Source organism: Tamandua tetradactyla, chromosome 13, assembly GCF_023851605.1.
Source record: "Tamandua tetradactyla isolate mTamTet1 chromosome 13, mTamTet1.pri, whole genome shotgun sequence".
In the NCBI taxonomy this organism is placed as follows: domain Eukaryota; kingdom Metazoa; phylum Chordata; class Mammalia; order Pilosa; family Myrmecophagidae; genus Tamandua; species Tamandua tetradactyla.
The window spans coordinates 89,211,366-89,236,950 of record NC_135339.1 but is presented as its reverse complement, the minus strand read 5'-3'; the positions used below and the strand labels follow the sequence as shown (position 1 = coordinate 89,236,950).

General features: G+C 45.5%; 1 protein-coding gene across 4 annotated transcripts in view; it reads left to right on the top strand.

The window, feature by feature from the left end:
- The window catches only part of C13H10orf90 (chromosome 13 C10orf90 homolog), a 246,600-nt gene that overhangs the window by 8,690 nt on the left and 212,325 nt on the right, over positions 1–25,585 (top strand). For 3 of the 4 annotated variants that reach the window (XM_077126392.1, XM_077126393.1, XM_077126391.1), the window contains exon 2: positions 10,226–10,298. In XM_077126392.1, coding sequence (XP_076982507.1) covers positions 10,226–10,298 — 73 coding nt within the window. Of the gene's footprint in view, positions 1–10,225; positions 10,299–25,585 lie in introns of those variants that run through there. The other variant, XM_077126395.1, reaches the window with a different exon arrangement.

The following is a 25,585-nucleotide window of genomic DNA, read 5'->3' as shown; positions in this document are numbered from 1 at the left end:
TCAGGAGAAATACTACTGTATAGAAACAGACCCAGAAATGAGTAAATAACTGAGTTAGCAAGTGAAGACTTTAAAACAGTGATTATAAATATATTATTTGTCCTTTAAATTCAAGAATTTAAGGGAAAGTATTAACATAATAAGGTAATAAATAGAAGGTATAGAAAAGGAACTAGATGGAACTTCTAGACAAGAAAAAATACAATCTACCTGAGGTTAAAATTTCATTGGATGAAATTAATGGCAGGTGAAGAGATTAGTGAACTTGAACTTGGAGATATAAGAATAGAAACTAAATAGAAATTTCTGAGAGAAAAAAAGAACAGAAAAAAGAGAACAAAGCCTCAGTGGCCTGTATGACAACATGAAGAGATTAAATACATGAACAATTAGTCTTGGGAGGTGAAGAAAATGGATTTTAGGAAATAATGGCTGAACAATTTCCAAATCTGATGGAATGTCTGAAAAAAATTGCTTGTCAAACACACACACATGTACATATGAGGTCAGATGGTCAAGGTTGTCCCGGCCGTGTTAAGTGGTACATATTTCAGTGTTCCCAATATGGGGGGCACTGGGGGTTCTTGAGCTCAAGAGAAAAAGCTTTTTCCTTGTGATTGCCCTGCATAATTGCACAGCAGCAGCCAGCTTCTTTACGTATGGTTGAGATTGTATCTATTTAGTGTAGGCTCACAGATAAATAGAAAAAGGAAAAACAATCTGGTAGATACTGTGTGTTGGTATCTTATTGACGTGCAAGAAATTACCACAGATTTAGCAGCTTAAAGCAGCACCTGAATATTATTTCACAGTTTTACAAGTCAGAATTCTAGATGTGGGTTAGCTGGATCCTCTATTTAGCACTTTTCAGGTTGAACCAAGTTCTTGGGTGAGGCTGCAATCCCATGTGAAGTTGAGGATTCTCTTCCCTGCTCACTGGTTGTTGACAGAATTCAGTTCCTTGTGGCTGTAGGACTGAAGTTCCCTGTTTCCTTGCTGGCTGTCAGCTGGGGACCACTCAGCTCCCGGTTCTACCTTCAGGTCCTTGCCACATGGTGCCCTCCATAGGGAATTCACAACAGGACTCTCTGATTCTTCAAGGCCAGCAGAAGGGTTAATGATGCTTGGAATTTCTCTGATTTATTTTAAGGGCTCACCTGAATAGGTCAGGCCCATTTAGGATTATCTCCCTTTGGATGAACTCAACATGTCCTGATTAGTGACCTCTGTTAATTGAAAAATCCCATTTGCCACATAAGGTAGCATGATCATGAAAATTATAATCCATCACAGCCACAGATTCTGCTCATACTCTGACGGGGTGCTCATAGAGGACATGTACACCAAGGGTGGAACTCTTTGGGGTCCATCTGAGAATTCTGCCTACTACAGTATTTATTTTAAATTTTTGAATCTGTGGGAAACAGACAATAAAAGCATCCCTTAGAAGAAATGAAGGCATAAAGGTTGGAGCCTGTCTGGGAGCTCCGTGAGGAAAAGCACCCCATCTGCTCTCATTCCATACTGTGTCCCCAACACCAGGTCAGTCTTTAGTGAACATTTGTTAGATGCCTGCGTGAGTGAATGAAAGTGCCTGAAGTGTGTTTCAGATGAAAACCTGAGACCAGGATGGATGATGGTTGATGCATTTAAGAGATCTTCTGATTCAATAATTTTATTAGGCTGCTAACAGTCTCACTAGTTTTTCAGTGATCAACAGACAAACCGACAGAGAGACATCAGCTCTGGTTTGCCCCAGGGAAGCTCCAAAACGGAGGTCACTTGTTTTATCACTCTTTTCATTAATCAGACTACAAATAGAGAACTTGTTTAACTTCTTCTCTCTGAGTCTAATATGCATCCCTTCTCCCTCCAGAAAGGACTTTGAGGCAGCTCCCTAAATGAGTTCCTTGGAAAATAGCCAGAATTTAGGAATAATAATCCGTCATGGAAACAAATCGGGCTGGAGTCAGATGGGGGAAATATTTCCTCAAAGCATACAACCAGTTATTCACCATTTTGTATGGAAAGCAAGAAACAACTTCCCAGGCAAGCAGCCTGCAGCCCGCAGCAAGTGGATTGCCCCCCAAGAGACACCTCCGTGTCAGGCCTCAGATGCTTACAATTCAACCCTCTATTTACAGAAAGTTCAGGAAGCCCATTATTTTAGCTACAAATGGTCTCAACTCCTCAGTAATGAGTTCTGCAGGGCTGGCTGCTCCACGCTTGGCTCTGGATTCACTGCCTCATGCTCTCTCTCGTTTTGGAGGCAGCCTGTCATACAGTGATTGGGGAGGCCACGTGTGGAAGGGATGGTGCTCAGTTGATGAATATGCAAAGAGGAGCCCAGGAATGTGTGGGAGACTGGGAGACGCGACTGCTCAAATTGGTGCTGTTTACTCCTTGCTGCTGTTTTAATATCCAGAAAGGTAACTTTGTGCAGTTCCCCATGTGTATATGCCACTGTGCTGTCAGGTATCCAGGAAATAAAAATATGAAAACTCCATGACACAGTTCTACAAGACATGGCTGCTTAGATTTGGCTATATAACTTTCAGTGCAAAATGGAAATGTGGGTCCCCTTGTTAAAAAAGCAGAGGAAAATGCCACTGAAAGTACTAAGGAGTCTTTTTCCTTTCTTCCATGGTCTCTTTCTTGATTTGTCATGGTGTTTCTTATCTGCTACTGAACGTCAATCTAAGTAAAGAAAAATTAATGTTTTAAATTATTACTTTGAATTTTACCATTCATCTATATATATGTTTTACATTTGTTTTTTACATTTGTTTCTGACACAAATGTAAAAGCATTAAATCAAATGTTGAATCACCTAAATGGCTCAATTTGTATTTTGAAGCTCATACATGTCATGGTTATATGTATTTCATTCTTAACTGAACAATGGAAAGGCACCTAAATGAACTCATTTGCTTTAATTTGCTTCTTGATGCAATCACATTCTACCAACATCTTTACTTTTGGCTGAGCAGGGAAGGATGGAAGGGCAAAGGGACCACGTGCTGCCCTCTCTTTCCCTTTCCTTCTATGTCATCGTTTTCAGTATAAATGGTTGACTGACACAGGGAAGTCACATGTGGAACAGAAGAAAGGATGCCATGGGGCTCCTTGGTCATTAGGTTACTTAGCAATCAATTGTCCTCATTCTGTGTTTGAAGCAATTCTAGTTCCAGTGGAAAGCATGGTTTCTCAGGACTGTCTGAGCATTGGTTTACTCAGTCATAGATGTAACACGCCTATCTTTATTCGCGTTGAGTTTCTGTGAACTCCCATGCACCATGAATCCACCAGAATTCTGTACACCTGGAGCTTTGTGAGTGCTTTCTGTGAATGGGGTGGCAAGAAAAGCAGTGGCTGTGCATCCCAAATGAATCTCTTCTGCCCAGGTACACGCTGCATCGTCCCATCGGGCTGCACTTACAAAACACAAGTTCAAAAGAGACATGAAGAATTTCAAGACGGTGACAGGAGAGCATTAAAGCATGTACATGGGTTGTTTGCCCATGAATCTGGCCCAGCGCCCACTTGTACTTATATGTTGTGAAGTATAAGTGCCCGAGACAATTCTCCATTGTCGGATTTTTCACTAGATGGTGAGATCCCAGAGGATGGAGTCCAGAGTTATTTTTTTGCACAAGCTATGTGTTCGTTGAATTGAAACTGTAAACTAATTTAGGGGCTTATTCTTGATATGTTTTTAAGATCAGGTTTATTAAGATATCATTTATATACATAAGCAGTCATACCTTTTTAAATGTAGAGTTCGTTTTTTTTGAGAAATGCTTATAGTCGTGTCACTAGCACCAAAATCATCATGCGGAACCTTTCTGCCACCCCTGAAAGTTCCCTTGTGTCTTTTGGACCCTCTGGCCTCTCCCACCCAGCCCCTGGCAACTGTCAGTCTTCTCTCTGCTGTGATGATTTTGCCTGTCCTTGGACTCATATAACTGGAATCATGACCCACGTTGTCTTTTGTGACCATGACTAGTTTCAGTTACGACTTCAAGCATCCCAATGAAATAGATGATGTCACAATGAGGCAGCAGAGGGACAGGGCTGGGACCTGATTCTAGCCAACTTGGGTTCTTAACCTGACTCTGCCATTTATTAACCCTGTGCCTTTGCACAAACTCTTACCTTCTCCATGCGTTAGTTGCTTCATCTAGTGAACGGAGGTAATAATAGTACCTTCATCTAGCAGTAGTGTGGGGGCTTTAAGTAAGATGAACATGGGCAGTGCTTTGCTCTTAGCAGAAGTTCAATAATGCTTAACTGTTCACCGTATTATTATTAATGATACTATTGAGAAAAATGCTTCCTCCCTTGTAGAATGGGGTTAACAGTAGTACCGTCCTCACAGAATTGCCATGGAGATTACATAACACCCGTGAAGCATTTTGCACCACACCTAGCACCTGGTAAGCACTCCCGAAAGTGCAGCTGTTATTATTATTATCCTGTTATCAGGCCTCTACGGACTCGATTCTATTATTCTTCTGATAAGCAAAACTCATCACTTCCCCTAATTCTGAGAAGAAGAGAAGTGTCAAAGTCAACTATGAAAAAAAGGCTCCTTTTAGATTGTTGTCTATCAGTTTAGGTGAGAAAAAAACTGCAAAAAAAGAACTACCCCATAAGATAATAATAGAGTCTTTCCCCAGAGAACTTGGAGAGGAGTCCATGCAAAGAGGCAGTGAGACAAAGAACAGGAATGCCTTCTTTCTTTTCTTCTTTTGTGAGTCTTGGTTTCTTTGAAAGAAGAAAAGCAATAGCAATCGAGTTAGAAGTTGTAGGGTTGAGCAGGCCATTGATTATCAGAACTTTCTGAGATGTTCCAAAGTTGGGATAACTTTACTTGATTTGGAAGTATTTCAAGCAGTTCAGGGCTATAATTGAGGGAAAGTAGACAGCGATGGTAAACAATTATTGGGGGAAAAAAGTTTGCATGTGGTATAAGAAATGGATTTTGTTTCAGAAATCATCAGCTCACATTTTAAAGTAAGGAGAAAATGTTGTAAATGATAGGAAACATAACAGAACATGCTGAAAGGAATACTTGAGGAATCAGGGGAAATCCACCTCTTTGATACACAAAATATTTCAGCTAAATCTGACCTTGTAACTGGCTAATTAACATGCCTGTATCTTGGAGTTATTTTTCCCTCATGCCTGATGTTTGCATGGAAACCTCCAGCCAAGTGCTTCATCACTGCTGCTCTCATTTAGACTGTAAACATTTGGGGGCTGAAGTCAGGGTGTCCCCCAGGTGGGGAAATGAAGAGCACTCTCTCTGCAGACTGTGTCTTATTAAGCAGCCAATGGGAGGCTGTCTCCCTCCTTGGGCCTCGCTAGAGGAGGAATGGTTGAGATAATATATCCTCTTTGCAACTTGATTTGTCTCATTTTCAACTCAGAACCCCCAGCACACACCACCCTTGAAAACAAGAGTGAAGGAGAAACAAGGAGAGATGAAAAGATTCAACTGCAGTATATTCATTCAGGTCCTAACAAGGGAACCATCCTGCCGTTTGCAATCAGATAAGGGATATTATCTCGGTAATAAAAGGCAATTGAGAATCTAAATGAAAAATCCAACGCTTTTCATGCTGATTTATTTTAGATTAGGAAAAGTTAAACCAGATGTAAACATGGAGAGATGAAGCATGAAGAGGGAATCATAGCAGAACGATAAATCTCAGTTTTGAGTTATTATAGGTACAGGGTTGTATTAACCAGAAAAATACAGTTGATCCATAAACTGGTCCAATATTAATTATTGTTGCAGAAGAGAGTTCAGAAGATTGAATACAAACATGGAACATTGGCAAAGCTCAATCGTGCATCTAGATTAGCCACAGACAGCGTGTACCAGTCCCAGGATAGGCTGGACTAACCATCTGGCATCCCACCTAGAACCCCTAACCCTGTGTGATGTCTGCTCTCTAGCAGGACCTCCTGCCAGAGGAAAACCTACAGATGTGGAAAAGAGGTAGTATTTCTTTCCTTTCTAGAATCCAACAATGTGTGCATTATCCTAAAGGGAAGACCCAATACAAAATTCCACCCTTGGTTTTTGGCTCCTTGGGATATAAGTAGCTGTGGCGTCTCCTCTTTTTTCTCTCTGAACCATGCATACGCCCAGAAAAGGCAAAGTGGAAGGTTATGAAGATGACATTGTGTGTTGGCCTGGTATTCCACAGCTGTTTTATCGCCTGTCTTCTTTCTTGGGGTGTGTGAAGCTTCAGGTTGTGCTTTGTTTGTTCAATGACTTACAAAGTGTGGGAGCCATCACTAACTTTGCCTGCACCAGCGCCTTCCCGAAGCACACTAAGATGGGGGGAGGTAGGGGAAATGCTGAGAATACTTCATTCCAGTTGGAGAAGAGAAAGATGCAGGGCATTCGATTCAGGCTGGGTTTGAATCTGGCATATATAGCTCTGTGACCTATGGCAAATTACCTAATCTGTACCCCAGTATCCTATCTCTAAAATGTTGATGAGAATGCCTGTTTTAGGGAGGCTGATATGAGGACTGGGTGACCCCCAATCCCCCACTCAAAACCCTCGGAGCCGAGTGTGAGTCAGCAAATTTTGGGGGTTTAGAAAGGTGACACCGTGCAAGCACCATACATTATACAACATCCCCAGCGGGGTCTAGGGTAGCACCTGTAATTAAGCACGTTGATGATTTGCAGTGAAAAGTATGAATATTCATACTAAGTGGCATACATTAATATAAATAGCTTTGGGTTAGTTCAGGTAAGGTTTTTTTTTTTTTTTTTTTTTAAAGTATTTTTTTATTTTATTATTTTTTGTTTGTTTGTTTGTTTTTTACATGGGCTGGGGCCGGGAATCGAACCGGGGTCCTCCGGCATGGCAGGCAAGCACTCTTGCCCGCTGAGCCACCGCGGCCCGCCCCTCAGGTAAGGTTTTGCTATCAAATTAGTTTGCTACCAACTTGGAGAAAGCATTCAGGTTTCAGAGCTTTATGGATTTTATAGTTGCAGATAGGGATTCTAGATCTATAGTGAGTGTTCAGATATTTTGAAGGCAGAGCCAGAAAGCAACAAAAACAACAACAACAAAAAAAACCCCCAATAGTGTATTTGCTCATTTGAGCGCAGTTATTATGGCAGAACTTGAGTTGATCAAGTGAGAGATTGTGAGATGTGTTTTATAACACAATGTGCATTCTATAAATGAAGGTTCTAGTACCTGCAATGTTTGGTCAAAGCTCGCTAGAACACAAGCTTCTCACTATGGCCAGAATTCATAGATTAATTTAACCAATGTTTATTGATGTTCTAGCAGGCACTAGGCTTGGGCACAGAGCTTCGGTTGGTGTTGGTTCAGGTGGGGCTGGAAGAGGTGGCAGGCAGGGTGTTAGAAGGAACACTGGACCAGGGTCAAGCAGGGTGGTGTCTGTGCAGAGCCACTGCTTCCTTGTTCTTGGGTCTTTATGTCCCTTACCTCCTCTGGGCTCTGATTTCTTCATCTAAAAAAGACCTTATGTGTCCTGACCACCTCTTGGGAATATGGGGGAATCAAATGAGGTCATGTACAAAAGGACTTTGCAAATGGAGTACTCGATAAAATCGTGATATGACCCTTTTAATGTGTTTGGCCCTAATCAGGGTTTTCTACTCCCAAGGAGTGACTGTGATTGCTGGGGTCCCCATTCAGGCTGCTTCATGGGCTCGCTCATTACTTATCCTCCCTGTACCTCAATGCCCACATCTGTAAAATGGGTCTAGGAATGATTGTGCCTGCCTCCCTGAGTTGTTGGGAGGATCTAATGAATAGCCCATCCTGAGGAGCCTCAATGAGGGCCCGCGATCCATGGGGAACAGAGTGGGTCTTAAACCTTTCCCCCTGCTATGTGGCTTTGAGGAATCACTGTTTCCATTCACTAAATAGTACCCTAATGGCTCAGCAGATTGAAGGAGACACAGTCTTGAAGGGACTGAGTTAGGAGTCACCAAAGCTCACTCACAAAGTAGCTTGGGTCTCATCGGTCCTCGCAGGAGGAGTCATTAGGAAGGGTTACAGCCATGCCTGCAGTTCAGCCTGTAGGAAGATTGCCGAGAACATGCTGGGCATTGCAGACCAGGAGCTGGAGTCCATCTTATATATCCTGATGCTTCACCAAGAGCTCTGCCTTCTCCCTCCCTCTCCCCTCACCTCTCTTGTTTCCTTCTCTCCCTTCCTCCTTCCTCTCCCCTTCCACCCTCCCCTATCATTCATCCCTTCTTCCTTTCCCATCTATTTTCCTTGCTTTCTGCCACCCTCCCTCCTTCCCTCTCTCCCATCTATGCATCCTTCTTTCCTCTCTCTCTTGCTCCCTCTCTTTTCCCCTTCCTGCTTCCCTCCTTCTCTCTGCCTGAAGGAATTACAGTGAGCAATCAGCCGGAAGGAGAACCAAAGCCATGTTTTTCCAGGAGCTTCCATTGCTACTGGCTCGAGATTGGGGTCAGTTGATGAAAAAGGTTCCTGTATCGCCCCGTCATTGGGCTCTCTTGGATCAGGAGTGCCTGGAGTCTGCAGGAGACGGCAGAGGGCTGTGGGGGCCAGTTGGCCTGTGTTCAGCCCCCTGGTGCACTGCGGCGTTTGTCACTTCACAGGGGGACCCGGGCTCTCGGCAGAGCATTGCCTGGGGTGCCAGGAGCTTGCCAAGGAAAAATTAATTCTGTGTTGTCAACATCCCGGGTTAATTAACTTGCCAGACTTGATAGAGTTTCATTTAAAAAATACACATAAGAGTCTTTCTTAAAAGAGCCATACAGGACAACAACACAGGAGATAGGGAGCTTAAAATCTCCCCCATGCATTCTCTCTGCACCCCACCCCCAACATCTTCCAGCCCCACTCGACCGGGTATTCAAAGCAGCTGAGAGATAACTCCCTGCCTTCTGCCAAATGTGGAATGTAAATGATTTTCCAACCCGTTCCAGTGTTGCTGCCCCTTTTATTTCCTCCCTGAATTTGTTTTCATCTCTTATCTAGTATCACCTATGACACGTCTCTGCTGTGTTTGGGAAAAGGACTTATTATCTATTCCAAGGGTATAGCCAGATATGGTCAAATAACCAAATAATAATACTATAAAAAAATAATAATAGTAAAAAAAATGCTAATATTTGGAATACACTGGCCAACAGCCCAGGCTTTTGGGTCTGAATGCTGGCCTGTGCATCCCTCCGTGGCCATGGCCTGCGGGACTCTCATTTGCTGCGGCAGGACCGGTGAGAGCATCGCTGCTGGCCCCAGGAGCATTCAAGGAGAGCGTGTACACGAAGCCTTTGGCACAACCTGCGCATACGAAGTCTTACTACTCGTCAGTGCTCATCATTATTGCTTGTCAGCGATGACTCATTCGAGCCCTGAGTAAGGGACTCCCCGGGGGGTGGGAGCCCTACCCCCAGTATTTCTTTCTCACCCTTAGCTTCGGGAGACTGGCTTCGGTTTGGGCCTGACCGTTTGGCTGTCAAATAACGCTGATCATCACCGGACGGTTAGGAGAGCTCATTTTGAATTTTTGGGTAAGGCTGTGGGTGATTCAGAAGGGGTGATGATGACGGGGCAGACACGGTGTGACCAGGAGGCTTTGTGGTGCCATACCAAGCTGGACATCAGAGCCCTGTCTCACCCGCTGTGAACTGCTTTCAGAGTCAACTTATGAAATAAGTCTTTGCCTGTGGGTGGGAAAATCAGCATAATAATCACACTTGCAGATAGAAGAATATGTTTGTATGTATAAATCTTATTTTCACTGGACCTTGAAAGCTAATTCCTGAAATTTGATTGCTCATGGTTAATCAATTCATCAATATTTATCAGAAGTCCAATTTTACTTCAACACCCCTTCAGCACTGTGACGGAACAGAAAGGAAATATTGACTGCGGTTCTTTGATCTTCTGGCAAAATCCTTGTCAAAATCAATGTTAGCTGATTACAGTTTTTCTCACTCCCTTTCTTCCTTCTTGTGCATTTTGAAATCATCAGAAATCTACCATTTATTCATTGGCAGAGGTAATGCAGGAGGAATGGAAATAAGTATTCATTACTATCTGTAATTCTTTCTTGGAAGAATGGAAAGATCCTAGGGATGTTTTCTGATTTTTTAAAAAATTGTAATGTACGTTATTTTTGATTATGTGTCTGGCAAATAAAAATATAAAACTGGGAGAGGTTTCTGTTTATCTTACAGATCCACAGTCAACTATTTTCGCCCCCTAAAGACCATGCTGCCTGGGAAAGAAATGAAAGTCTCTCGAACACAGGTAAAGAACTGGGCTCTGACTGTACAGTGTTCTCTTTCAAGCCTTTATTTTCTCTCTCTCTCCCCTCATTATTTTTATTAGTAATGAAATGTACTTTGGCATCTCATTCCCCCCCGTACAAGGTGACAGCTTTGTGGCTCAGACAGGATTTGAAGCTTATTTGAATTTCTAAACACCTGGGCTCTTAGGCTGGCAGCCCCCGTAAAAGCAAACAATGTGCAAGAAATATCAGTTGCTTGGGGTAGCACGTTTGGAATCTGAGATGCTGGTAGGTCGCTGGGTGAGGGGAGGGTAGAGACAGCCCTGCGCGGGGGTTCCACCAGGAATGCGTGATGGGAGAACCAGGGTGTAGTCTCAGAATAAGGGGGGTGCAATTTAAATATAGGTGCGGGTATCTTTGTATTCATAAATCATTTTTATGAAGTTTCAATTCATAGCTACTAAACAGAAAAACATAGGTGAGACTGTGCTAGCCCACAGCTTTTTATTGAGTTTGTTCACATAAATGGTGTGAATACAAGCTTTTTTCTCCTTCCTTTTGTGAGAGAAATCATATAGATTTAGGCCAGATTTTCCTATGGTACTGTAAGGAGATTGCTGGTTTCTAGAATATTTCAATTCAGAGGCTCTAGAAAAAAACAAATTCTAAAAGAGTGTTTGAATATAACAACTTCAATTTTTTAATCTTCATTTTAATTTTAACCCATACATATGGGGATGAATGTCTATATATGGGAATATATACATATATATATATGTGTCTGTATATGTATGTGTGTAAATATGTATGTATAAACACACATTTATAGCTTTCTTCTCTTTTCATTACTTTATCACCTGCCTGAAGTCATTTCCATAATTGACAAAGTTAGCCTAAGACAAAAATAATAAATATATTAAATACATTTAAGCCTTTCTGGAAACCCCCAAAGCATAGCTCACAGCTTACTCTTTACAAGTGGCACATAATTTAGTTCATCCTCTTTGAAAACCTAGCTCAGAAATTGCCTGTGGTAGGAGCGTGATTCCATTGATAGAAGTTTCTGATGGCAGAAAGAGCAGAGATAGGTTGGGGAAGTGTGTTGGGCCACCTGTACCCCATGGAGAGCTTGGGCGTGTTGAGAAGGATGTTGCATTCCCCCAGGATACCCCGAAGTGTGTCTGAGGATAGTTGGGTACAGGTGACCTACTTTTAGTCTTAGGACTGGGTCAGCTCAAAATGAACCTAATTGGGCTCTTCCACAGTGGGTGCCTGCTTGTGAGGCGTTTAGCGGTTTAATGACTAAGAAACCAGGTACACACTGGCCTGGAGGCCAGATGTTAAAGGTGCAGGCTGCAAGAAGGCATGGCAGCAATCCTGTGTGAGGAGAGGGGTGTGTCTCCTGGCTTTCTTTTTTTGTTGATTTTTTTTCCTTCTTAAATCTATCTCTATATGCAAGTACTTATTATGGAAGAAGCCAAAGGCAGTCTTAAGACTTGGGTGTACTTGTAGAAGTCAAGGAGTCATTACAGAAATGGGGACATGTTTCTCTGGAGGGTGTCCCCTGTGAGGGGCCCTCTTGTGCTATCTGTGTCTTCACGTCTTCCAGGCAGACATCCTTACAAAAATGGGTCCCAATATGAGCAGCCACCTGGGTCCTCGGGACCGCCTGTTGTGAGTTTGTTCCCTTAGGAGTAGACTTCCTGGTCTGTACACATGAGCAGGGCTGGCACAGGGATGCAGTCTTTCTCGGCTGTCTCAGTGCTGTAAGAAACTCAATGAGAGAGTTGTAGGTCAAACTCTGGGTTGCAAAAATCAGAAAGCCACTAGCATAGGCAAAGTGGAAACTATTGGGAGGAAATCAGTGAACTTTATGGACAAATGCATGACCATGTTGCAAGATGTGCCAGGACAAATGTGTTCCATGGACCTTGGCAAAGGAAGTGTGAGAGCCCTCATCTAGAGCTGCTGCCCTGAGCTGTTCAATTCTGTCTCAATTCACTTTCTCAGGAAACAGAGTCTGTGTGGTCCAGCCAGACCCTGACTCCAGTCCTGGTCTGATCATCTCTGCTCAGGAGGAAACGTCATGTGGGAGGTGATGGCCTCTGAGGACCACGTTCCGTCTGAAACTTGTAGCTGAGAACCCTTCTTTGCCACTTCTAGATTTTGGTGGCTGTCAGTAATCCTTGGTATTCCTTGGTTTGTACATGTGTCCAATCTCTGCTACCATCTTCACCACCTTCTCCTGGTGTCTGTCTATGTGTCCAAATTTTATCATACTGGAAACCCATCACCAATGAGTTTGGCCTCATCTTAACTAATCACATCATCTAAGATCCTCTTTCCCAATAAGGTCATATTCATGGGACTGGGGATTAGGATGCCTACATTTGTTATGTTGACTTAATTCAACCCATCACAATTATAAATCTTGAAAAGACATCATTGCTATGTGTGTGATATTAGAAATCATGAGAATAGCTGAGATTAATGCAGAAGCCATTAAACCAGATAGGAAGAGGGTCAGGACTACAAAATCTGAAGGAGCCAACATCCAAGTGTACATGGGGTGGGCACAGGAACATTCTCCTGGGAAGCACAGACCTGTTTTCAGGGTGTTGGTGTTACAACTGAGGTACCTAGTTCCAGGGCCAACTTTGCTAGCCCTCAGCTTTGTATCTTTGGAAAAGTGCTTTTATTTCCCTGAGTCTTGGTTCACTTGAAGGCAATGGTGGTCTAGGATTCACTCATCTCTATGGGGTTGCTCTAAAATATGGTGATGTGGTGTAGAAGCCAGAGCAGTGCGTTGTTTGATCCAGGCTGGAGTCAGAGTGCAAATGAATGGTCTCTCAAATTTTCATTTCTGCTTCCTCCATTTGCGCAGTGCAACTAGTCACCACCTTGGGCATTGGGAAATCCAAGAGAGGGAAGCTGATTTATAATGGCTAAATTGTCCTCTTGGCAAGGCCTTTAAAATCTGTTGGCCTGTGTTGAGTTTCCGTTTACTACCATTGATCGGATTTGAACATTAAGAGAGGAAAAAATGCAGGAACGATGACTATTTCTGCCCAAATGCACATCTGTTTTCAACATCAGAGGAAGGTAGGAAGTCCCTTTCAAATTTCCACTCTGTATGTTATAAAAATATTCCATTTACCATTTCTGCATCCTTGTGTGACCTGTCTGCAAATGGTACTGCGTGGTTGGAGGGATTAGCAGGGATCAGAAGGGCCAGTGCCTAGTTAAGTAGTTTGGGGTGAATCAATTCGGGGAAATGTATATAAAGGGAATTGATGAAGGTCACTTGAAATTTTTAATTACTGATTCATTTGGTTTAGGAAGAAAGGTGGGACAGCATGAAATTCTCTCCCTCCTGGTCAATGAAGCCTGACCCTTAAAACTGGTGGTTTTTAAAAGATGGGTCTTTGATGGATGAGTGGGATGAAATAATTGTATTTCACTTAAAACTTGAGGATAATTGTTACCTATCCTACCAACTTTTATAAAAGCATTGACTTGCTGCGTTTGCATCAGTGGTTTTGGTTCCATTAGCACTGAGATGAGCAGTTGATTGTGCAATAGCGCACATACCTGAGACCATGCTTTGGGAAGGAATGGTCATTTGTCCCTTAAAAGCTACCCTGACCCTGATGTGCCATCCCTTTCTATTTCTTCTCCAGAAGTCATAATTGTAGTTTCCCTGTGAACAAGGTGTCTATTTTCTTTACCTGGGTTTTAGTGAGGTTCTAATTGTTGGAGTTGAAGTGTGGATTATTTTTCACACAGAAGCTATTTTGCTAATGCCACACTCCATCTGCCTCCTGCTCAAAGATTCCTCCCTGCCCATCAGAAGAATTCATCTATTGAACAATTTATAAAATTTATGAGTATTTCCAATCAATGCAACTTCTTTGTTCAAAAGTCCCACGAGTACCCAGAGCACAAAAATTTAAATTTCTTGGCACACGACTCATTGCCCCTCTCCTTCTGATCCTTAGGTTTTCCTTCTTGAGTCTTCTCCAGTTACATTGCTTTGCAAACACCTGTACTCGACCCTTGCCCATCTTTCTGCCTTGCCCACAGAGACTCTTGCCTGAAACCCCCTTTTAGATATTTCTGTAGTTAAACTTTTTCCTTTCATGGGAGGCTTTCCCTGATTCACTCTTCCCCACCCTCACCCCAGCCTCCCCAGTGCTTGGTTTATTTCCAATCGTAGTCTGTTCAGTATTGTGTTTTGTACCTTGTTGTCTTCCCTTAGAGACTGGGAGTCCTGAGGCCAGGGGTTTGTCTTGTTCATCTCTATGCTCCCAGGTCCAGGTTGTACAGCAGTTGACTGAGCAGCATATCTGTAGGTCCCAGCTACTTGGAGCTGAGTGCACGCAGTAGGTCTCACTTGATCCTCCAGCCAAGCTCGCAGAGCACACTGGGAATTCGATCATAAGACAGCAGTTGAGACAGCCTGACAGGGAAAGCTTCTGCCTTTGGGTTTTCCCAAGATGCACTCCAGAGCTTTGCATAACAGGCCCCTCTCCTCTTCCTTGGCTTCCTTCTTCTAGAGGGATGGTGGCTTGTAGTAGGGCTGCTGGGTGCTTACTCTGTCCAGCATCCACCCTGCTCAGCCACAGGGGAGGTGGGGAAAGGCAACATAACTCTTCTGACTCACTGGAGAGTAAAAAGTACTTATTCCTGCTTTCTGTGAAAGACATAGAGTTAATTTTGGGCCTGTTGTGCCTACTTGTGTAGAATGTTACTGGAAAGAAAATAGACCAGGGGTCTATGTGACAGTTCCCATTTCTCCTTTATGAATAACCATTAACCCCATGTTGCCTCCTGAATTTTACCCAGTGGCTGCTGGACCTTGACCCTCAATTTTGCTGCAATCACCCATAAATAGTGCAAGAAGCAACTCTTTTTTCTTAAACAAGCTTCTGCCTCTACCTTCATCTTTGCCCATCACCCAGTGTACAATCTAATTTTTTAAATAATTGATAAAATGATGAACTAAGCAAAGAGTTCAGCAATAGACTTCCAGATCTGTGTAGCCTTGTGTCAGACAACATATATCCAGCCATGTTTAACTGCTCTCCTCGCAGGCATGCAAGCTCAGGGACTGTTGCGCTTGTGCTGATGTCCCCAGTTGGAGACACTTATCGGTGGTGCCCAGAAAGTGTGTGGGCGGCCAAATGGGAGAATGGCTGCAGATGGGTCCCACACAGGGTGAGCCCTGCCCAGAGGGCCCGTGCCCATTTCAGGATGGAGTATGTCATCAACTCAGTCCCCAGCGCTGAGCAGATGCCAAGTTCCAGCCTGGGCCCCAGGTTGGCTGGAAGACCCATTAGAACCCTGAGCCAGAACCCCCCAACATCACTCTAAGTGCAGGATGGTCTCCCCATCTGAGGAATACATCGTGTCCATGTAACTGACCCAGCTGCGTACCTAGGCTCTTTCTGTGCCTCCCAAACTCCCTGTGCCCAACTCATGACCAAGTCCTATGATCTGCCTTCTCTGAGATCCTCCCTCTTCTCTCCATCCCTATGGCCACATCAACCTAATCAGAAGGAGCATTTCAGGTCATGCCATGCCCTGCTTATAACCCTTCCAATTAAGATAATTCTTACTTTATGTAAAAGGTGCTGTTAGCTGGGCCCTGGGTTCCATCACCTCCCTCTCCCTCTCTCTCTCTGCACAAACTGCTGCTCGCCATGTGCCTCCTGCTGTGAGACCCCAGCCCCAGCTGCTCCTTTGCTTGATAGAAACTGCCTCTCTCTTTCCCCTCAGGAACCTGTCCCATCCTCCAGGTCCCTGTCCACATGTCATGACCTGAGGAAGCTCTCTCTGATCTCAAACTAAACCTGGCAAAGCCCCTTAGGGGCCTACCTACTTCTTCTTTGCTGCACTCATCAGGGTTCAAACTTTGTGTTTCTTTGTATTTGATGAGTCTCTGCTACCTGAGAGCAGGGGCCCTGCATGATTTTGCTGGTCAGCTGCAGGGCCAGGCTTAGGGGCCCTGCAAAAGTCTGCCGGGGGAATGAGTGGGTAGATAGAGGCAGCAGCTCTGTCACCCGTGGGGCTTGGAGAGATGTGGGGACAGGCGCGTGAGCACATCACAGATGATATCATCAAAGGGACTCGGAGGACGCTCTGCAACACCAAAGATGTTTGCCTTCTCTGTGTTCTCCTCTTGCCCCTGCGTCTTCCCTTTGACCCCAGCACCCTCTCCACTCTGGGTCTTTCATGGCCCCAGAGCCTCGAACCCCAGCCAGCGCAGGAGTCTGAGTTGGTCTTATGCGTAATATTGGTGTGATTTGGGGCTGCTTTACATAAAATGGTTTACTTTGTTCCTACTTCCTTATTAATTGTCAGTTGTAGATCAAGAGCCCCAGCAGAAAAATAACACAAATAATTGCTGGAAGTCACACACTCCTTCCAAGGGATGTATTTCACTGGGGGAAAGGCTAAAAATGGAAGGCACATCTCCAAGCTCTTGTGGACCCTGCTGGGTGAAATGCTGTTTGTTTGGGGTGAAATATTATTAGTAGGGCATGGAGTGAATAGACTGGGTTATGAGCTAAAGTGATATTTTCTGAGTTGTCTTTGCCCAGCTGGTCATCTAAGGAAGAGATTTTTTAAAAGCAAAAAGGCAAACAAACAAATGGAGCATAAATTGAAAGTGACACACAGAATTAAATGTGGTTTTGAAGTTTATTGTGTTATTTAACATAATGGTCATGTAGTGTCCTGCTTCCCAGCATGAAAGGAGCTCTTATCCGGCAGCTGTGATGTCACCAAGTCAGGGGGGACCAGGAAACGCTCTGGGTCAAAGAACCCAAACAATACCCATCCGCCTACCCTCTCATCATACCCCTAGGACTTTGCATTGTTCATTTTGCATCTTGGTAAAAAAAAATCAAGATTATTAAGCATAAGTTCATTCTTGTAAAACGTCTTTTGAACAAATTATCCCCTAACCTGCTTCTTCCTCTCTGGTTTTCCCAGCACTCTTTCTCTCTTCTTATAGCTTGTGGGTGGGTAACAGGCCCTTAGCTCAGGGAGGCCCACACCTGGCCTGCCATGGGTGCAAAGGGTCAAAATTGCCAGAAAAGCAAATTGGGGCCAATAGGTCCTTTCCAGCTTTCAAGGGGGGCACAAGGACGTCCTGTGTCCCTGGGAAAGCTGTGTTGCTGTGTTTCTGTGTTCCAGCAAGAAGCAGGTTAGGTCGGGCTTCTCATTCAAAGGAGCCATTGTTCTGGAAAGAGCCTTTGTTTCATGCTCCGTACCTTCCTCAGGCGCAAGAGGAGGCCTCCTGACTAGAAAGCTGTCTGGAACCTTCTCCCCATGAGCTGGTATTTTGCAAAGCTGAGTGACCTCTGGGCCAAGGCAGAGTGCCCTGAGTGATGGCCATGCAATTCAGCTGGGTGCTTTCTGGTTCCCTCTTGCTGGCTGGAACACTCAGGGCGAGTACCGTGCTGGAGTGCTATTCCACGAACACTTCATGCTACTTTTAAATGCAACTCTTCCTTAAAATGGAATCTTGGGGGAAACCAGTTTGTAAAACAAATAAAAGCAGAGGGGCTTTGGCTGCAGGAGGTAGGTGAGGTCTCCTGCACTGGGGCCCTTTCTCCTGGGAGTTCATAGCATTCCAGCGGTGTGTCTGTCCAGGTGCAATTGAAAGGCTGTTGCCCGCAGCACTCAGAAGGAGAGTGTGATCATTTAAATAAAACTTGATTGCTTTCTCTTGAACCTTGAGATGCGTAGTTAACCTGGAGCCGCAGGAAATGAGCAAGTTATCACTGTGGGCAGTCCGTGTTAACCTAGAGACATCTCCCCCGCCCCCTGTGTCCTTATTGATCTGCACCAGAGCTCCTAAATTCTGAGCCCACTTTGTTTTACGATGCTCAGGAACGTGATTATCCGGGAGCTTTTAAGTGGAGCTGGGGTTGCAGACTCTTCAAGGGTGAAGATCACGCTGTCTCCTCCAGCACCGGGTAAATGAAGGAGAGGAGGAACTGTGCCGCGGGTTTTCACTGGAAGATGGGATGTAGCAATAATCTATAATAAAACTGGGCTTTTAAAGTACTCTTCCTTTTCCAGTATTAAATAGCTTTACTTTAATGACCCTCCATGTATAGTTTCTTCTACATCCTTTGTGCCAGCCTTTGCAAAAGTCCAGCCACCTCCTCCACTCAGAATGTGGTTTTCTCTAATGCCTTGCATGTGCTGAAGTTTGATTTGTTCTTTTTATAGGATTTAGGAGACAATCTCTGAGGGTGATTAAACTCCAAGACGGGCAGCCTGGGGAGCTTGGCCAGGCCTGTTACTGGACAGCTTTGAAAACAGGCACCCCTGGGGTCAGGGAGTTCTCCTAGAAGGCTGTGCTGTATGGAGAAGTTGGATTCTGAGCTTGGGGTGCCCTGAGCATGGCTTGAGGGATAGATAATGTGCCTGCCCTTGGAGACAAGATTGGGAGTCAGTATTCTAGAATAAAAATAAGAGGCTTTGGAGTATCTCAGCTCTTTTGCTATTCATTCTACAACCTAGGACAGCTGAACTGACCTCTGCAAGATTCAGTTTCACAATTTTTAAGTTGGCAATAATAATATCGACTTTGTGTTGTTATAAGAAAGTGGTTAAGATAGACATAAAACACCATTGCTAAGCATCAATAGTTATTTTTTAATTAGCATCGCATAATATCACTCCCCCCACCTCCCCTAAAAAAGAAAATACAGATGTCTTTGTATGCCAGGCTGCCATGCAATTATCACACTCTAGTTTGACCTAAACAACGCATTTACTGGCTTGTCTTTTGGGAAGCTAAAAGTCCAAAATCAAGCCGTCGACAAGGCACAAAGTGTGTCATGTTCGGGTGCTGGCATCCTGCAGCCCTGGGGGCTCTGTGGCTTTCATCACGTGACACGCCTTCCTTGTGTCTGCTCTTCGGGTTCCCACACCCCTCTGCCTTCTTCCTGTGTGGCCTTCTCTGACTTCTGGTTCCTGGTTTCTTCTCTGTATAAGGCCCACCCTGACTGAGTTGGGCCATGCCTTCACTAAAAATAACATCTTCGCAAGGTCCTGGTTACAAATGGTTCACAACTACAGGAATCTGGATACAGATGAAGAACAGGTCTTTTGAGTTCACTACAGATAGATGCTCATTGATGTTTACACCTTTTGTATTTTTTCTGGAGCTCTGTGTTTGAGCTATATGCTGGGGGAAGAAGGGAGCGGGTGAGGTTGGAGAGAGGAGAAGGGTGTGGGTTTTAGGAGGGGCATGCCGCGGGGAAGGAGGACCTGTCAGACAACCTGCAGGCTCCGTCCAGCTCCTGCTCTGATGTGGGTCGCTGTCCTGCCAGGAAGGCAAGCAGTTCTCTTGCTAGTGGCCACAAAGCCAGGAGGCTGGCTAAGCCCTGAGCCCATGTCTTCATCTTTACCCCCGTGACCTTGCCCCAGACCTGGGGCCACTTCTTTCCAGTACACCGTGGCAGTAGAGCCTCTTGCACCATCCTTCTGCACAAGGAACCCTGCAGTGGCCAGATATGTCCTCTCGCTGGCCTCCTTGGTCATGGGCCTGGTCGATGTCCCCTGACCAGTGCCTCTCTCCTCCCGTACTTGTGTGTGGGTAACTGGCCCTTAACTCAGGGAGCTTAGGGGCTAGCACTCGAGCAGCTAACCTGTGGCCTCCCTGCCCTGGTGTGCAGCTGCCTCAGGTAAACGCTGGAGTACCTATCCAAGGAAGTCACAGAGCCCTGGACTGGCCCTGCAGCCCCTCTTCCACACCATTTCTTGCCCATCAGCAAAACTCCTGCCTCGCACATCTCTGGGAAGTTGGGGGAGGATGCTGGTAGAGAAAACAATGCAGAGCCTGCATGCCCCGCCTCTGAGGCATGGGGTGGCAGTAGTCAAGGAATTCCCGGATGGTGGTGCCAGGTGCAAGGGTCAGAACAGGCCCCAAGGAGGTCCAGAAAGGCCACTTTGCCAGAAGGTCTAGAGGAGGCTGCCTTCCAGGAGGGGGCTAGGGAATGAACCTGAGTCAATGACTTGAGTATGTATTGCCACAGAAATTCTGAAAACACCCATCCTTTTGGCTCAGGGGCTTAGGCAACAATATACACAGTTGGGTTGACAGTTTGACTGGGAGGTCTTCTGGTCTGGTTGGGTCCGTGTGCATGTTTGGGGCTAATAGCTCTGCTCAAGTAGGCTAGCCTGGGAATGTTTTTGAGGGGAAGGCAGAGGGGTAAGAGCAGAAGCAGAATTGTACAAGTGTATTTTTGAGCAAAAGTGAATCAAATAAAGGAACCCAGGCCATGGGGTGGAGAAATAAACCACCGCTTGGTGGGAGGGCAGGATACAGGGAGGGCGGGGATTTGGGTGCAGTGCAATCCATCCACCACTCAATGATAGCTTTCACTGATTGGGACCAACTCCATGCCAGGCAGTTTCTACACATTGAAATGTGGGTGCCCTATTTTTCATAGTAACTCCATGAGTTAAGTTCAAATATTACCATTTGAAAGCCAAAAATATTGAGATTGAGGAAAGGTCAGTAATTTATGGAGTTGCTGAATTTCCCTTCCATAGGTGGAAGCTGAATTTTTCTGCCCTGATGGGTAGAATGCATCCATCCTTTATGGGGGATAAATGTACCAGGGCACATTAAATGCTCAGTGTGCCAACACCCGGCCTACAGTAGAAGTCAATAAATGCCCCCCTGTCCACAGCCCTGGAGCCTCAGCCCAAGAACTGTGGGAATGCTGGGCATCCCTGCCTGTTGGGCCCAGAATCTCATCTAGAAAGTGCTCATCAGCTGTGAACTGGAGGAATGATAACTAATAGTGTTCTGGGAAGGCTACACCTCAAGGTCAGACAGACTTGGTTCTGAAGTCTGATTAGTTCATTATTTAAATGTGTGTCCTTTGGTTGAGGCCTGGGAGACATGGGGTCTCCTAAAGGGCACTTGTAAAGATTTCTGATCTCAGGTCTTCCATTAACTTGGCCGGTTTCAATGTCTTGGGGTTCTGGAGCTGTTCTTTGAGGGGCCATTGTGTTGTAGCTCTCCTGTGGTGGCTGCAGTTACACAAATGAGGACAGTGTCTGGTCCCCACTGAAGCCTGCCCCTCTCCTCCTGCCCTGTCTATAGTGACTTAGCCCCTGACTGGCAGGAAGTTAAACCTTGAGGCTCTTTCACGAGCAGATCTATCCTTTCCATCCTGCTGCTTATACATCTCCTCCTGAGTCTTGGTGTTCATGCCGTCTTCCCTACCACTCATCATTCGTTTGAGTCCCTGCCCTTTCAGAAATTCCAAAGCCTACTAGGTCAAGTGGGGTAAATCAAAACGATAGCTTGCCATGTTTTGAGCACTTACTATGTATGTATCAGGGAGTGTGCCAGGCACTGGGTGTGCCATGATCTGAAGGGAACCTGCCCTCCTAAAATTTATGTTCTAGTGGTCTGAGACAGACAAAACTCAACTGAAAAGACAAATGTGCAAAATTATTGCAACAAGTACATGAGAGAGAGAGAAATGATGAGGTATCCACTTAGGTCAGAAAGGTTGAACTGGAATTTTCAAAGAGCAGGGTGGGGTGGATGGGTGTTTCAGCAGAAGCAGGATGTGCAAAGGTCCTGAGGAAGGGACAAGGTGGCACATTCAGGATGCTGAAATTGTGCTGGCTTGATGGAAGCTAACAAGGGCAAAAGTGGTAGGAAGAGACTGGAGAGGTGGACATGGGCCAGGGAGGTGGGGCCGGGCAGAGTCGGGAGGACCATGTAACAGGGAAGAAGTTGAGGAGATTCATTTTGCTTTGTGAGAAAACAATTTGTCTAGGCTGGGGCAGATTCAGGTTCATGAGGCCTAAAGCATGTATGATTTGCGCAACCCTGTTTAAGAAATAGAATACAAAATTAGAAGTATAAAGGTGCTAGGCCCATCCTGGAGCATTGGAAGAGTGTCCATGTGAATGAGGGGCCTGGCGCTGCAGTTCCATCAACTTCTCATGAGCCCCTTTGATGGTGTGATTTAAGGGGGCAGGTGTGAATGCAGGAGGTGTATTGGCAGAGCTGTCTAGGGAGGGAGGGAGGTGCTGTGGACCCAGGGTGCAGCCATGGAAAACTGGATGCTCTTGGCTGGGTGTTGGAAATAAAATCCAAAGGGTTTGCTCGGGGATTGGTCATGGGTGACAAGAACATGGGGGCTTGAGGATGATGTCACATGAATCATTTCATTGAATCCTCAATAAATCCCTGAGGAACCGTTTTTAACTGTAATGCCAGAAGAGAAGAAACTGGAACTCAGGAGAGGCTTCACAACTTGGCTGGTTGACGTCTGGGCATGGATTTATGTCCTTGTTCAAATGTCATCACCACCAAGCCCCACTGTCACCAGGTGGCTTGTGGGGTCCTCTGGGCCCAGGCCAGCACCAGTGGTCACTCAGGGTAATGTGTTGATTTGAAAAGAGACCCATACAGGGCACATCAAGTGGCCTTGTACAGCGGTTCTGTGATTCTCCCTTCTCTTCCTCAAACTCTACCTGCGGATTCTCTCTCCTGCCAGCTCCCACTGGCTTCAACCGCAGGGTCTCTCCCCACCACTAAGTCCATTAGCTCATTCACCATGGACCACTCTGGGACACATCCTTTCACCTCCATCCCAGCATCTGCAGGACTCAGCTCCAACTAGGGGTCCATCCATGAACATTTTGTTGGAAGTTTTGTCTTTTGCACAAAGGCAGGGAAGCTGGTGGTTTAAGTGAAAGGCTGCAGGGATTTAAGCTCTCTGGCTTCTGTTTTCTTCTCATTAAAGCAGGGACAAGGACGGTCCCTGCAGCACAGGGTCTCAGGGAGGATGGACGAGGTTGGTCTGCTGGCACAATACCAGACCATGTGTGCACACCCCGAGTGCTGTGTCATCATCTCACTCTTAAGAGGAGAGAAATATGAACAATGGCATATAGTTAATGTAGGTTAAAACTGTAAGGGATATTTGCAATTTAAAAGAGAAGTTGGTGAATCCAAGAGGAAGGCTCTCTAGTAGTCCAAATTTATGAACCATCTTTGGGTCTAGGGACCCCCCCTGTGCTCACTTTTCCTTGCAGCTGGCATGCATAGGCCTTTCTCTTCCTGGCACTATCCCAGGACAGAACTTTCCAGGGTTGGTGGTTTTGTCTTTACTGAATACAAAGGATGTTGATTTTCTAATGGGGAGTGATGTGGTATCTACACAGAATACAAAGCATTCAAGTCATACTATTTTTAAGCCCCCTCCCTCCACTTTTTTATACAAATGGCATCTCATTCCTTGTGAAGATCAGTTTCTCTGATAAGTTTAACTAACATTTTAAATCTGTGGAATTTAGAATTACTTTCAAAACTTTGCCCCTTTCAAGCATTGTGTAAAAGAGTAGATTCCTTCAGATGTCTGCATCTGTCAAGCAGCTGGGAGCTCCGTCTCCAGCTCTGGCTTTCACCACCTGCCACTTGTCTCCGTGCAGCTTTTCCATGGTAATTGAGATGTGCCGTGTGTGAGGCTGGGGTCTTATTTGAGGGTGCCATGCCGGGAGATGGCTCTGGCCAGATGTTCCTCCTTCATTAGAATGTGTCCGTCAGATACTGCTCATCAGAAATCCTTGCTGGAGGGAGGCTGCCTGTCATCCTATTAGGCAGGATAAACTGGACTTCTTATTCCCTTGCCTAAAAGACAGAATTAGCATTTAAGAAGCTGTCGTCATGAAAGTTTTCACCTTTCACAATTAATGTAGGAAGAGGTCAATGATGGTAAATTAACGCGGCAGAAATCAGCCTTCATCATTCATGAGCGGCGAGGGCCGTAAATGCCACATTTGAAGGCTGCTTCTGCTTTGGATCCTGATGAAGATGTAATTGTATGGAACATGGCTTGTGTTTGGAATCTTAATGTCTGCATCGGCAGTATCACAAGGAACCCTATTCAGGTCCCAGCTTCTTACCGAAGGGTCATTCACAGGTCTCCCCAGAGGCCAGACTATGCCATAGAGTGCAGCAAATGACCGCCAGTGGGCCCTGCTTCCTGCCCAGGAGTTGGGGGCTCATGGAAGGGGAATGGCCATGGGGCTGTCCACTGCACTCTTGCTTGTGATGTTGCACGAAACCAGGGACAAGGCTTCAAGCCCCCGGAAACGTTACACAGAAACAGAGCAAACTGGGGCTGAGGCTCCGGAGTTTCAGGAAGTAGGTTTTTATTCATCCATGGCCATAGAACTCAGCCGAGTAGCCTCTGAAAGTCTGAGCCCTGAACAAAAGGTTAGCATCAGCTTTTATAGACAGGATGACATGTTAAAAGTCAGGTAAACGATGGGCTGTTTTCAATCAGGAAGGGTGCGAAGTTGGGTTTACAGAAATGAATGAGTGGTTAGGGGTTCTTTACAGGAATCTGTCCTATCTTGCCTTTGTGCAGTTTTACCTGTTCTTGGAGCAAGCATCCTGTTTACTTGGGGTTCTGACTACTCAGAGAAATTTGGGGAATTTTTAAAGAGGAGGTAGTTTAAATGTGCAAGGAAGGGTGAGGGGCCCACATGCTGCAAGGGCCCTGCTTACTATATTTCCCTGCTGTGATACTTACCCCGACTTAGAAGAAGGGGTTATAGCATCACCTATATTTCTTCCTTTTCTTGTTGCAGGTTTTGGTATATCCCGATCTGAGCTGGGCATGGGAAACAAGGTAGCCTTGCAGGGTTTAGGCCCCTGCGAAGTTGGTGGTGGGGGGTGAGGGACTGTGCCCCACCTCTGTTGGCCCCAAATTTTCTCCTGATGACCCCTTTGTGACTGTGCCTGTCTTAGGTTGTTCCTTCCCTGAGGAATCTTACCTATCTTTGGCTAACTAGCCATCCTCTGGGGCCAAGCCGGGTGATGTGAGGTGTGCAAGTGAGGAGGGGCAATGCCCCCCGAGAGAATCTGATCTGTCTCCTTGACAGCCTATGCACCCTGGCATCCATGCCCAGCAACTGCTTTGGGATTCCCTCACCTGCAGGTGGGGCTCGGGCTCTGGTCACATGTTTTGGGGAACCCAGGTTTTTTCTCCAGTGAGGCACCAGCTCATAGCTTTGAGTAAGAGACTAACTGCATGATACCAGTTCCCAGGAGGCCTCCACCTCAGCAGAGCCAAGAGCTCCCCCTGATCTCCTCCACACTGCATTACCAGGAGGCCCGCCTTGGGAAAGGTGTCAGAATAGGTGAGGGGTAGAGCTATACATGTGTTGAAGGTCAGGTGGACTTGGGAACTGTTTCCCTTTCTGGGGGGTTTGGTGATAGCCTTGCCACCCTAGAGTAGCGAAG